Source organism: Geospiza fortis, unplaced genomic scaffold (genome assembly GCF_000277835.1).
Source record: "Geospiza fortis unplaced genomic scaffold, GeoFor_1.0 scaffold112, whole genome shotgun sequence".
In the NCBI taxonomy this organism is placed as follows: Eukaryota; Metazoa; Chordata; class Aves; order Passeriformes; family Thraupidae; genus Geospiza; species Geospiza fortis.
This window is the reverse complement of record NW_005054298.1, coordinates 14,663,695-14,678,719: the sequence shown is the minus strand read 5'-3', so window position 1 is coordinate 14,678,719 and position 15,025 is coordinate 14,663,695. Positions and strand designations below refer to the sequence as shown.

The 15,025-nt window shown below is 37.5% G+C and overlaps 1 protein-coding gene across 1 annotated transcript in view; it reads left to right on the top strand.

The window, feature by feature from the left end:
• The first annotated feature begins 917 nt into the window (after positions 1-917).
• PLA2R1 (phospholipase A2 receptor 1) overlaps positions 918-15,025 on the top strand; it is a 34,265-nt gene continuing 20,157 nt past the window's right edge. The window contains 10 exon segments of the mRNA XM_031058039.1: positions 918-1,291; positions 3,526-3,693; positions 4,781-4,954; positions 6,118-6,231; positions 6,872-7,015; positions 8,043-8,231; positions 9,593-9,750; positions 11,115-11,222; positions 12,837-12,949; positions 14,952-15,025. The exon segment at positions 14,952-15,025 is cut by the window's right edge and continues 87 nt beyond it. Of these exon segments, the coding sequence (XP_030913899.1) occupies positions 1,009-1,291; positions 3,526-3,693; positions 4,781-4,954; positions 6,118-6,231; positions 6,872-7,015; positions 8,043-8,231; positions 9,593-9,750; positions 11,115-11,222; positions 12,837-12,949; positions 14,952-15,025 (1,525 nt within the window). The 5' untranslated portion in view covers positions 918-1,008.

Sequence of the window (15,025 nt, the reverse complement as noted above, 5' to 3'; positions counted from 1 at the left end):
ATCTCACATATAATATGAACAGAACTTCTTGGGTTATTTACCATTGGATTTCTGAGTGAATCAAGTAGCTGAGCTGTTACAGGCTTACATTTTGCTGATTTCCAGTTCCTCAGCTGCACTCTTTTTTCAGTCTATATGATCAGTTAAACTTTTGCTCCCAAGACATTAAACAGCTGACTTTTTTCACATACTTACAACATGATGTCACATATTTCAGTGAATTTCTATTTGATTCCAAAAAATCTGGGATGTCAGGCTAGCCCCACAACATCTGCTCTTGTGGAGGGTAGTCACAGATGGCTGAACAATATGTATCAAATAGGAAAGGCATAATTTAACCTTTGGCCACCAGTTCTGATGGTATAGATAAGTCCTATTCCTGTGTCCTGTTGAGAATGCAGCTAATTTTCTTTCTTTCTCTGTAGTTGCAGAGTAAGCAATGAATATGACAATGTCAGTCTTAAAATATTTAGCTTTTACTTTAATTGTATTCTCCCATCTACATTGGGAATTATTTTGCAGCATGACTTGTTGTATTACTTAAACCTTTTCTCCATTACTGTGACCTTCACTCTGACTTGGTGGGCAGTGGCTTTTTTCTTTCAACATGACTGATGTTTTTGGGCACCTCTTGTTTTTGTTTGAGGTTATTTTTGGCTATCCAACTTGAGAAGTATTATCTGGTTTTATTTTTGTGAGCTTGTGAGTAGCCCACATGTTTAGAAAAATCAGCTGGCAGTAAAATTAGACCAGTACTCCTTAGTTTTTTGGAGTGTCAGTTATTCTGATGGATATTTTCAGTTTTCTTCCTAAGTAGCTGCAATTAAAACATCTGTCTTTTAATAATATTTAACCAATTGCAGAATTCTACACACTGAAAGTTTGTTGTGTTTTCTTCCCCTTGCAGATAAAGGGATATTTATTATCCAGAGTGAAAATTCCAGCTTGTGCATTAAAGCGGACAGAGCTGGCCTTGTTCTGGAAGACTGTGGTCAGCTCTCAGAAAAGATGTTATGGAAATGGGTGTCCAACCGTCGTCTTTTCAACATAGGCAGCAGCACCTGTCTGGGGCTGAACATCAGCAAACCAGAGCAGCCACTAGCTATGCTTGAATGTGATTCAACTCAATACTCATTGTGGTGGAACTGTGATGGAAAAGAGTTAGTTGGTGTGTCAGAGTTCAAATTAGCAGTTGAAAACAGTAAATATATTGTGGCCAAAAAAAAGTCTACTTATCAGTGGAAACAGTATATGTCCTATGATGAAGACCTTTGTGAACACCCATTCCAAGGTAAGAATAAAACTGTGTCATAGAAGTGTTAGATGGGAAAAGTTTCAGAAGTTCTGTTGGAAGGAGATCAGGTGCTTATGATCCCTTCCAGTCTCTATTGCAGTTTGGGCCTCAAAGTTTGTGGGGTTTTTTATGTGTAGTGGTTGAGGTGAGCATACCACACAATTGATATTCTTTTGTTAAATTGAGCCCCAAACCCACCAGTATCCTTCCAAATCAGGAAATTCTGATTTCAAATCACCTGTAAAATTAAAAGGGTTACTAAGGATGTGCTGTTGCCTGTGCTACAGCTTCCATTATCAGATAAACCCAAAGAGAGATAAGAAAGGATTTGGAGTTCCTGTCACTGAAAATCAGTCTGTAATTGCAGTGTGCATGGACCAATATCTGCCATGTTCTGCACCTGGACTCTGAATGTGCCAAACTTTGAAACAGAGATCAGAAGTTTGATAAATCCTGCTGTTCAGCTGGTGTGGAGCTGCTCAGCTAAGGTGTAAGAATGTACATCAAGATCCAGGTCTGCAGAGCTGAACAGTTTTCTAGGTTTAAGGACTAAGATAAACCCACTGACTTCAAACAGCAGCAGACACCCTGTACCTTGACCCCTTCCTCAGCATTTCTGTAAGAGGGAGAGGCCTGATGTTTGCACATTGTCTCAGACTGAAGTTGTTGATTTTCCCCACTTGAACTGGGTGTTTGGGTTCCAGATATGGTCTTAGTGGTTTCCCCTGTAGATGTAGCTCAGCCTCTGCTCTCACAAACTCCTTCTTTGAGACCTGTGATAACTGGGAAAGTACTACAGTGCCCAACCTCTTTTTTAAAACCTAATGGAATTCCTACTAAAGATCAGACAGAAAAATATATAAATCCATGAAAAGTCATACACATTTGCCATGTACACACAGTGAGATGAAAGTAGACCTGGTTTAGCTCTATTACTGCAACATCTCAGAGAGGTGAGAAGAGGATCAGCATTAGGCAGGTACTTCTAGCCTAGTTTTAGGACCAAAGTATTGAACTGTGTTGGCAAAATCTCTTTCATGTTCTGTTTTCCACCTTCTACCACAACTCATGCGCATGCAAAGGCAAGCCAGCCTGTTAGTCCACCAGGCAAGGGATGTCAGGGACAGCTACCTTCAAAATAAAAATAATTAAAATATTTGTAACTGTAGTAAGAGGTCTGTAGCAATTGAATTTGGTTTCTTGCCAGGACTGAGATAATCCCTCTGTTGCTGGCAGCATGGTAGCAGGCAGACAGAAAAGCAATCCTGATTTATTTTTTGACCTGTTCCTTGTATTTTCTGTTCATTCACATCAGAAGGGGATTTACAATGTGTAAACTGCTCTTTTATATGTGCACAGCCAGCCATTAACTCTAGAAATCTCTAGGAACCTGGCAGTATGTATTGGTTCTGTAGTTGAAGGACTTTGATCTTAAAGCTATCAATGTGGAATCTTTGATAAACAATTTCATTCAAAGAGTGATTGTGGTTCTTTGACCTTTTTTAGAAGCTCTGAGGTTTAGGAGACACTCACTGAGGTAACGCTTTTACAGCTTTCAGTTGCGCTGGATTCTCTCAATATTTTGGTCCTGAAAGTACAATAGGAAAATATTTAAATATTTTTTAAGGCATTGATTGTGGAAACCAATGTATGGAGCATCAATCCCTTAGCTACGTAATTATTCTCCACAGGAGGAAAACTAAAAAGTCTATTTAATATTCCTTTGTCTTGTACATTTCCTTTCCCAAAGAATGACAAAGAGAGTGGAAAACACATTAGAAATCCACTTTATAAAGAGTGGGAGAAGCAGGGGAATAATGTTAAATTACTCTTCTGTCAAAAACTAATAAATAAGTAGAATTTGCATCTGTGTGTGTACTGATCTAACTAATTGTTGTTCTGGTGGTTGTTCTGAAATGTAGATGCAGACTTTGTGTTAATTGGTCAGATTTTGGGGGTTGTGGTTTTGTTTGGGATTTTTTTTTAATGGAGTAAGTTACAGGAATGCGCCTCATGGTGACAAATTTTGTAAGTTATTATTGCCACATTTTATTTACTGAAATTATGCTGCTCACACTTGTAATACTGTTATCAATTATAAATTGAAATTTAAAAGTCATTTTAGACATTTTAATTTTATCACTGCTGCTAAATACAGGAATAATGACATATGGGGGCAAAAAAAAAATTCTGTGGTCTGTGTTCTTTTAATCTCTGCTTTTGTTTTCCAGAAACATACACCTTGCTTGGAAATTCTTTTGGTTTCCCATGCGTTTTTCCATTTAAATATAACAACAAGTGGTATTATGAGTGTACCAGAGATGGAAAGGAATTTGAGTGGTGTGCCACAACAACTCACTATGAACAAGATGAAAAATGGGGGTTTTGCCCAAATGCTGGTAAGATGTTGCTTGTCTTCTCTCTCCTCCCTCCAAGAGTTTGTTCTTTATTAGTAATACTAGGACACAGTCTGGTTTTGGATTACTTCTCTTCTGTTAGATGGGAATGTCTTTTTTAAAAGCACAAAGGAAGATCTTTAGCAAATCTGTTATAGTTTATTGTTTGACCTTTGAGACTCAAAGTCCTCAGCACAACAGCAGAACTTCAGGGGGCAGCAGAAGGACCTTATTCTGTGCATCCCACTGACCTTACCCTGCGGCCAAAGCCCTCTGTCCTAGTGATACACAGGCAGCTTATGTGGAACGCACAAGCTAAGGGCTGCTCTTGCAAAGTCACCTTCTGCTTGGACTGCCTTGCATCTGGCACATTCCTTTTGTGCACTGCTTGGATATGTCTTGGGCCTAAAATACTAGAAAGCAATAGCTTTAAAAATACTTGCTGTTGAAAAGATTTTGGATGTATAATCTTTGTGTATATTTCAGCTTCTTGTGTAAGTAAGCAAAATAGTGTTTTCTATCAGTAGAAGTGGTTTGGAAAAGCCTTTCCTGCTCAAGCTACATTTCAGATCTCTGTACCAAAGCATCTTAAAAACAGCTGTAAATGTGTCTTTGTAGCGAGTACTTCTGGGCAGCCATTAAATTAGATAGTATTTGCAGCCTTGCTTATCCTTTTTAATTAAAGTAAGTTTATTCTCTTGAGTACAAGGTCCAGGGAGATCGAGTGAGTGTTTCCACAAGTTGGGTGAGCTGTTCACAGTTTGAATATTTCAATGTTCAACTTTAGAAACAAATGATTAGCCAGAATAAATTAAAATGTATCTGTGTTGGCTTCAAGAGAGTTGTGAAAATCACCACCAACTGCAGATCAGCTCCTGAGTGTTTTATCAACCATATGAAATTTGGAGCAACATTTTATTTCATGAGTACCCTATTTCCCTATTTGTGTTAACAAAGTAACAGAAAAGGTGATCACAATTCTGCTTCCATTGCGATACTGCTGTCATTAATTAATTAAATTGTTCAAGGTGTTGTGTTTCTGATTGGTTTGGAGTCTTGGGCAGCGGGTGACAAATCTCTTTCTGAATAGAGAGTGGCTGTGACATCTTTTGGAAGAAGAACCCCAAGACACACATCTGCTACCAGTTCAACCTGGCGTCTGCGCTGAGCTGGCGTGAGGCTCGGGCTGCCTGTCAGCTGCAAGGAGGGGACCTGCTCAGTGTCACCGACCCCGAGGAGCAGGACTACATAAGTAACTTAAGCAGTGAGTAGACATTGCTCTGGGGACCTTGTAGGAAACCTGTAGTTAGATTTCCTCCTTACCTGTGCAAAGGGATTAGCTTGGGAGCCTAGTACCCTGTGTGATGTCTCTCCCGTTGCTGCTTGTGGGGCTGTGTCATGTAACACACCTCAGTAGAGCTATTCCAAAGAGCAAGGATGGCAGTAAACCCCCACCTTAACAAACTGAAGTGCAGAAGTGGTGGTGTTACTTGCAGGTGTAATTTTCTCAATTCTCCCTCCCCACAGAGATTCCCATTCATCCTGCAGCTGTGGTTAGGGAGTGTGTTTGTTTACTTTGGAGAATAATACATGGTTATCTTCTCTGCAGTCTACCTTGGTGTCCCTTTCTCCTGCTAAGTTTTCCTTATAAGCTGGACTTCAGTAAATGGGAATGATGGGAACATTTCTACAGGCTTAAAGTAAATGTCCTGTATGGGAAAAATACCAGCTGTTACTCCTTCTCTGATAAGCAAAAATACATGTTACTCCTTCTCTGATAAGCAATTTGCTTTTCCCCTTGCAGCAAATGTGTCAAACAAATTGTGCAGAGCTCTCTGAAAGGAAGGATTTCATGGGGGTTTTAGTGTGAGTGGAGAAAATCAAGTGGAGGAATGGGTGGTGGAGCTCTGATGCAAAGGCTGCCACAGATTTCTTTGCCTCAGATTTTCATTGCTTCCCACTATTGCTGGTTTTCAATTGAAGGATATAAGCTAAAAGGAAGTTATAAAAGTATTTCATTGGCTTTTTGATGTGCCTGCAAGGCTGTAAAGGTTTCTGAAAGTTGTTTGGTTTATGAAAAGCTAAACAGGCTAGTGTTTATGTAAACAGGCTAGCATTTATGTAGCTGCTTGTTCTAGATTTAACTTCTAAGGCCAGCAACAACTTATGCAGGAAGGGTTTCCAGAATGAGTGGCTTTTGAAGGATTTCAGGTTTCGAGTTTATTCCTTTTCATCTCTGTGTTGATTAACAGAGCAAGTTACTTTTTCTAAGGACAGGAAAAAAGCCAACCAGCCTGAACTTTCTGGAGAGTGCTTTGAAGTTCTGTTTTATTCCAATTGTAACAAGTCAGGACAGCAGGTCTATGCCTGTGGATATTTTAAAGCTTGGGGAAAGCATGCAGTATTACTTTATTTTTTCTGTTTCAGGGCAGTTAAATTCCACAGACATGATGCTGTGGATGGGCCTGAACCGCCTGGATGAAGACGCTGGCTGGCAGTGGTCAGATGGAGCACCACTAATGTTTGTGAACTGGAGAGCAAGTACTTGATGTTCCTCTTGCATATGTTATAGCAGCATAATTATATGCTCTCTATAACTGCAACTTGATACAACACTGCTGTTCCCACAGCTATGTTTGAGAGCTGAACTAAGTAAATGAGTGCACTTTTTTATTGTTAGAAATATTTATTCATATTCACAAACTGAAAGCCTTTCTAAGGATATAAGTGAGATCTATCTCTTCAAATCATTAATGGTCTAGGCCTTTTGTACTTTTAAAGATGTTCCTTTGTTGCATATTTAAAAACTGTAGCTGCTTTCATGGAGGAAAGGAGTTTCAATTTTTTTATGTTAACAAGCTGTAATTACCATTAGTACGTTAACATGAGTTTTGTGACTTGGTTTGCTTAATTTTGAAGCCTGTCCACCAACAATTAATTATAGACACTCAAGCTTGTTTCAGTCTCTCAACTGAGAGCAGCAGCCAAGGAGGCATTGCCACACATGTAATTCATGGTAAATGTTCAACTGTCCATAGTACTGGTATAATATTACTAGAAGTTTGGGTATGCAGGCTTGTTCATACATTAATTCAAGAAGTTGCAGAGAACCTTACAACACCATTTTACAACTAAGAACTGATTTTTTGTAATTTTGTTCTTCTCAAAAACGTGTTTGCAGATGTCTCTGATAACCATTATAAAGAAAACCATTGTGCAGTGATTAATCCAAGATTGAAGTATGGCTGGAACAGTTATCTATGTGAATCTGGATTGCCTTTTGTATGCAAAAAATATTTAAATAAGACAGAGCATGAAACACTGGGTAAGTGTGTCAGTGTTACTGTATCTTGTTTGTGGGGGTGCAAGGAGAGCAAGAGAAGCCACCTGACTATAAAGTCAACAGAACAGAGTTGAAGCTGCAGTAAATGTGTGGGTTTGCTAGTTTAAGTTGAATACAATTTACTTTAACTGATGTAATAACACTTCCTTCTGTTTAAATTCAATCTTTGAAAACAAAGCACTCTTTGCTGAGTCTTAGAACAAACAATTTTAATACAAATAGCATTTACTTGATTCCTTACACCATCAGTATGCTCATTCTCTTTTATATTACAGTAAGAGCCACACTTATGAGTTGCAAAATAGGTTTTCAGTGTGAATGGAAGCAACCAGTGGCACACAGAGAAGAAATCTGTATAAATGCAGCACAAAATTTGCAGAGTTTTTCATGATGTGTTGTATTTTTGATATGCCAAAAAAGTGTTGTGCATATACTTCAAGTGTTTATCCAATGAGTATAGGATATATAGTGCATAGAATGACTCAGAATGACTCTCTGTTCTGTGAGAAAGTTAAAAACAGAATTTAGTTTATTCTAACATAATTTTTTTTTTTGCTTTATAAGAGCTACTTACATAAATTTTTGGTTTTATATGAGCTACTTACATGGGTTCAGATTCTTCCTAGTAACTTAAAGAAAGTTTAGCAGCTTGTTTCAGGTAATAAAGGAAGGCTATCCAAACTTTCTGTAGGTAATGAATCTGAAAAATCTTTGTCTTTGAACCAGGTTCAGAAGTAATAAGGGAGATAAACTGTGTTTTAAACTGAATTAGGTTTTGCCACTAGTCCAGCAGTCCAAACAGTTCAATCATCAAATAAAGTGGAAGAAATTTCAGTTTGCTTGGTAGGTGATGATCCATAGAGCAGGTGTTTTGGCCTTCTTAAGTCATCTTGGAAAACTCTGTTTTCTGCATTTTAAGGTTAAAAAAAAATCTCTGAATGTGTTATGAACATAGCATAAACTTGGCAATTCTATCTAATGTACATGAACTTGGTGTGCTCATTTCAAGATACCTGGCAGTACCGTGCCACTCGTTGTGACGCTGGCTGGTACCCGCACAACCGCAACTGCTACCGACTTCATAAAGAGCACAAGAGCTGGAACGATGCTTCTCTCTCATGCCAAAGTGAAAATAGCAGGCTCATTAGTGTGTCCTCCATGGCAGATGAAGAGCTGCTCCTTAACTTGCTTGAAAGTGGTGAGTTTGGGGAGTTTAAGTGTGCAGGTGTTTCTTGAAGTGTTTTGTGGTGCTCTTTTGTGCAGCTCTTTAACTTGTTACCATCTAAGCACTGTATTATGTGGCACACCCAAATGATGTTAGCAAAAAAAGAAATCATTTTACATGCCCATTCTAGGAGTCTTAAAAATGCACAGTCACCTTTTCCAATAACTATTCTTAAAATAAGGAGATGACTCCACGAAGCAGACGCAGTGAGGCCATGGTAAACGTGGTAGCTTTTGTCCTTTCCTGTTCTTGCCTGGTTCCTTGCAAACTGTTGCAAAATATTCAGTCATCAACCTTATACTAGAGCTGTGCTTAGATGCAAAACCAATTCAGTGTATCTTTGGCTTGCAAGCCGGCCTGATCCACACTGCAAAATTGCTGCTGTTACTGTGAGGGCAGAGTCCCCTTTGATGTCAGCAGGGTGTATCAAAGCACTTCTGCTGGTTCACATTGTCCTGAGAGGCAGCACAATTGCGCAAGGAACTTAATGAACAAAGGCTCTTTGATGCAGCAATGCCAATACTTTTGTTGTCATAACAGCAGCAAAGTAAAGTGAGTATTTTCTGCCTGCCACTGACACCAGTGTGCTGGCAGAGCTGCACAGTTTGGTTGTGAGTTTTTCTCACAAAGCTGGGGCAGAATGTCATGTGGAGATTAGGAGATTAACCTCCATCTTCTTCCTTACCTCTTTTAAGACCCTCATAGATAACAAATACCATTATTTGCAGAGATGCTGTAATGGATAGATGTAGTTGTTATATACTTGAATTCAGCTTCAGTCTGCTGCTTCACTCCAGCCTGTTCAGGCTTCTCTTCAGGAGAAAGTCTTACATGCCTGAAAGCCTGAGTGCTTTTTCTCCTGTAGAAGCTGGTAAAATAAGAATTTACATCAAAATGCAAGCCTTGTCTCTCCTTTATTTGTTAGACACTGGCTACAACTGTGCTGTCACTGGACCCTATAACACTCAGAGAAGCCTAAAGCTGAGTGTACCGTGGAAAATGTTATGAAGAAATATTTCACTCTCACATCAGTTTCTCTTCCCCATACGCTTCAAGAAAGTGCATATACTCTTAATTTGTATTTTTTAGGATTTTAAAGCATATTGTTATGTATGTTGATTCTATTTTTGAAATGATTTAGCTTTCAAGAGCAGTAGAACCTAGTCTCATCAGTAAGGTTTCCTAAAGCTTTTATACAGCTTTTATTTTTTTCCTGAAAGAAGGACATCCCTATAAAAATCCCATGAATAACTTTTAATGGTGGTGTCATGTTAGAGGAAAAATAGGCTTTATCACTTCACCATTAAAATCAGAACTCACTTATTCTTTTACAGAAAATGTAACAGAGACATGGATTGGATTATACAGTAATAACACCCCTGTTGTTTTTGAGTGGTCAGACAGCACCCCAGTAAAATTCTCTAACTGGCATAGACAAGAACCTAACACCTTTCAAAGAACAGGACAACTCTGTGTTTTGGCACAAGGACCTGTAAGTTTTCTTTTTAAAAGAATTAGACACTTTTATTTTAGCTCATAATAATTTTATTTCTTGCTGTGCATACTTTTTTAAACCATGACCTGGAGTATGGCTTTGTTTTTGATTCCTAATGTATTCATGTTATGATAAGTGCAGTACAGCCTTTAGAAACCAATGCATTCTGCAGTACTGATGCACAGAAAATTAATCACAGATTTTGAGCTTATGTTCAATAAAAAGTACTAAATATATAAAGCCTGGCAAATGAAAGAGAACAAATATGAGTGGGTATTTTGATAAAGTAATTTAAAATTCAAATAGTGTGTATCATAATTCATGATGCATAAGTTCTGGTCTTGAAAGTTTCAAATTCATGTTTTGAAGAACTCTCAGCTGTGCTTGTATTATCTTTTTGTAAATATCTATAAATTTTATGGAGTATCTTTCAAAACAGAAGTCTAGGTCTGCATGAAAGTATAGAAGTTGATAGCAGGAGATTGATACCAGATCAGTCAGGGGTTGTAAAACAGGGAGTAATGTTAAAACAACACTGTCCTGTCTTGTTGGTATTCATGGCACTGCCAATTCTTTTGTAATGTGGTCATACATTTACTTTACTTTTGCAATTAACAGTACTTAAACTCACTAATACATGACTTGCATAAGTAGCACTATGATTTTAATTTTTTTTGCAAAATATATTTTGTCTGAGTGTGAAAACTGTATCAAGGATTTCTGTTGTATCTACAGTAGTGGGTCCAAGTTACAGTCTTTAACTCCCGGGAAAACCAAGACAATTACAGTGACTGGGAAAAGCCTGTTCCTACTGGAAGCAGAAAATAGGACTTTGGAACAATGGGGGATTTTAGATTCCAAAGTAATATTTTACTCAGTTTGCAAGTGTAAATAAACAAATGAAAATGTAAAATACAAAGGAAAAGTAGGTTTGAGATAAAATTTTTCAAGCATTGTTTTTGATGTATGTCCAGTGTGTACAGATGTGTGAAATTATATGATACAAAGTTTGTAGTATCTTGAGTAAGGACTGTTCAAAGATAGAGATATATCTTACAAAGAACTGTGATAGGTAAAAAGAAAAGTGCTCTGGCATGGCCATGGTGTTAGTTAATTAAGATGCTTTACATCCTGAAGACTGAGTCAAAGAGACAAACCCATTTGTATGATTGATTTGGGATGTCCTGTTGACAGTGTTGGTAGAAATAAATGGACCATCTAAGGAAAAGTAAATGGAGTGAGAAAAATTACTTTTTTTTTAGTGAAGAGTTAAAAAAGGAAGAGAGGGTGTGATCTAATGTTTGTATAGATATGCATGAGAATATGGGTATATATGGAATGTACTCTCTTTTATTCCTTAGGAGGGACATTGGAGGATTAAAAAATGTGAAGACAAATCTTTCTATATCTGCAAAAAAGCAGGGGAATTTAATAGTGTCTCTCCTGAACTGGAATCAAATTGTCCAGAGGTAAGTGGGTTTGTGGTTGTCTTGGAACTGTATTAATGACATAGAATTAGATAGGTAACCTCTAAATACAGCTACAGAACATATGGATGCAAATAGATAATTTCAGATTTTCATCTTGAAGACATGCATGTTTTGCTTGGAAAATCACAGTTTGCTTTAAAAGTATGTAAACTAAATTTTAATGTAAGATTAAAAGCCTTCACAAGATGCCTTTCATGGCTTGTTGTTTCATCAGTGATTGTGACCCAAGTTCCTATTTTTCTAGATCAAAAGTGAAGCCCTTTTGTCCACCATCTGTGCAAATAATGGCTGTTATATGATGCCTCGTCCCACACATGGTTTTCATACACTGAAATGGAATGTCAGGGTGAAAACCTACCAGTTTCATTGACATGGAGGGTGAACTCTTCCACTTGTACATTTGCTTTCAAACACAAGTGGGAAGGAGCACAGCTATCTAACTAGGAGACTGTATCATATTTTCAGGCATTTAGGCTCTGTGTTCTGGTAGTAAAAGGAAGCGTGTTAAAGTATGACTTAGTTTATCATCAGTTCCTTTTCACAGTGTGGAAAGAGGAAACTTGCTGAATTTCTGTTATAGTCAAAACTGTGGAGGGAAAAAAATCTCTCTTTTCTAATCTGCTTTATTATTTAGCTAATTGTCTTCCTTTTTTTGATTTCCTGTCTTGTTTCTTGGGAAATGAAGAAACACAGCCAGTTCAGTTGAATTATAAGAAGGTTGCAACTGAATTGTTTGGAGAAAGATGCAGTCTTTTGCCAGATGTAGTGTCCAGATCCAGAGTTCTTGTCATACCATTATGGACACTACTGCTTGATTCCACCTTAACATTTCCAAAAGTTTAGGGTGACTGCATTTATTTCATTTGGACCAATGTATTTTATCACTCAAGAATTTTGTGTGTTGTTAGTGTAAGGAGATTTTGTCACAGTCCTGACTGAGTGAAAAATGTGCAGAGCATGAAGGTTTTCTTCAGAAGCTGTAGTCAGCAGTTTGACAGCACTTCAACTTCTTCTCAGTCCTGTGCCCCTCAGGATTGAGTCTCAAGGTATTGAGCCACAGGTCATAAGTATTTTGACCCACTCTGGCAACTTCTACTCAGGATAAATTTCTGCTTCTTGGTGTTTCACACCCTGTAAAAACATTTGCTGAACCTTCTTACAGTCCCTTGGCTTTAATCCTTTTCTTTCTAATGTGAAAAAAGTTACATTCAGTTAATCAAAACACTAGGAGGGTGTATTATCTCTTTATCCTCTTGCTTATTTAGAACAGTTAATCATAAATCCAAGCAGGTTTGCTGCATGAGCTCACATCAGCAGAACTTACACCAGTCCAGGTGATGTCTTTTGGACACCCAAGGGTGAATGAAGTAAAAGATAATAATGAGATGAAATGAGGCAGGCTGACCATGGACACAGTGTTCTGGCTCATCCGATATCCAGATTTTCAGTGATCTTGAGGGTAACTGCTCTTCAGCCATGGTCGAAAAGAAAAGATCTACAGGGATGCCAGGGATCATCAGACAAAAGGGGACCAAGTTTTTAACAACCATACAATAATTAATAATCTATAAAATGATGTTCATTTCTTTTAAGGGATGGGAAAGACATGGTGGATATTGTTACAAAATCGACAGTACCCCTCGAAGTTTTGAACATGCTTCCAGTGGTTATTTCTGCCCATCTGCACTTGTATCAGTAACCAACAGGTAGTTAATGCTATTAGACAATGTGAAGATACCTCTAACAAGAGCTATTCTAACTTTATAAAGCGTTGCATGGCAAAACATATCACCATTGTGAAATAATATTTGCTTGAGAAGTGAGCATAATTACTAACATCAGCTGAAATTAAAGTTGTGCTTTGCCTTACTTTTTAATTGAAAATAAATTTAGTAACAAGCAATTGTTAGCCTAATAAACACTTCTAGCAATGTGCACACTTGGGCATGCAGAAATCTAAAGAAAATGCTTGCTGCAGGGGTATGTAACATCTTTGAGAAACTTTATCGGTGTACCTGAAAGATGTACTGAAAGATGAAAATATACTTATTTTTGTAGTGAGATAAATATGAAATTTTAATCCAAATCAATTAATGTTTTATAAATGTTTCTATTTATGTATTCATTTTATGTGGTTTCTCAGCAAATAGGGTAAGAGAGTAAATGTTTGAAAGCATTAGTTGCTGTTTTCCCATGCCTTGTTCTTATTTGCCTCTATTCCAGCTTTCACAAGAGCTTTCTCCTCTGTAGATGTCCAGATGCTTGGGTTTTCTCTGCTCCCTTTGTTATTTACCCTTCATGATGTCTTTCCATTAAAGTTTGACGTACTAATAGATAAATTACATCGATACTGTAACTGCTGCCTATTTATTGTTTAAAAAAAAAGCCTAAATAACAACAACAACAAAAAAAATTCCCAAACCCCAAAAATACAAGGAGGAAATATCTGCTCCCTTTAGACCAGGGAAAGTAAACCTCAGCAATCAGATAAAGAGTAGGTAGGTATTTTAGGAAACCACTGGCTACCCTACATAAAGATTGACATCGGTGGGAATTTCCTCTGCCCAGTGATTTCAGGATTGTGCACAGGGTGTGCAGCACTGAGCTGCAGTGTGACAAAGGTCCTTTCAGGGGGAATAAGGGACAAATTCTTGCAGCTGAGCATTGGCAGCTCAAATGTGGCAAGGAACTGTAGGCATGCTGCACATCACTAGAATAATGTCTTCTGTCTTTTTCTGCTATTTTTACTTTTATTTTTTCACTTCTCGGTGTAGCCATCACTAATTATGATGTTATTTCCCAGTTCCAGTTAGCAGCAGTAGCAAGGAGTAGCAAAAGCATGTTAGTTTTGTGGTTTTGTTAAATTGCTGCTGAGGTTTGTTGTTGTGGCGTGAAAACTGCAAAACCTTTTCAGTTACTGATCCTAAAATATTCATTAGATAGTAAGTTGTACAGGAAGGAGAGTAGACGCAAAAACAGGACATGCAGAGGAAATAAAAATTAAATACAAATTCTGAGTCCCTCACAGTGTTACAGATACTGTAACACTGATCACAGTGTTACATTCAGTTTTTTGTATTAATGTCATCCTTATATTTAGCCATTCTTTTCTGAGTTTGGATAACAATTCTATCAGAACTAATTGTATTTAAGTGAAAATTGGATTACTATGTACAGCAGTTATAACTTGCAAAAAGGTGTATATGTCTCACAAAACTTTAGTGAAGAAGTCAAAGAAGAAAAAAGTGATTCTTTGTAGTCAGTTCAGTTGGTGCTTTGGGTCCTTCAGATCTGGTTTTTTAGTGCTGGTTTTTGTATCTGCTGATTTCAGTAGGACACTTCTGTGCAGAGGTTTTTCTTTTCTTTCTTCTGGAGCCTTTTCAGACCCCACTAACATTTTTCCTTCATACCTGGAGTTTCATGTTTTAATTTGTGCATCATTAATACATTCTATCTTTATATCTTGCAATTCAAGCACTGAGGTTTTAAGATCTGATTCTAGTGTTTCTTTTATGTGCTCAAGTGCTGAAAAAATAGGGATACGGAGTTATACCTCAAATTCCCCACAGCATTCTGTAAAGAAAATTAAGTACATCCATTATATTTTTCTCTTCTGACAAAATTTAAATAATGTCATGAGAGGTATTCACTGAAATATCAATTTACCTATTTTATTCTAAAAACATTTATTTTTATTATTTTATTAAGGTTTGAACAAGCTTTTATCAACAGCATGATCCGCAGCATGGCAGAATCTGAGAGAACTTATTTTTGGATAGGAT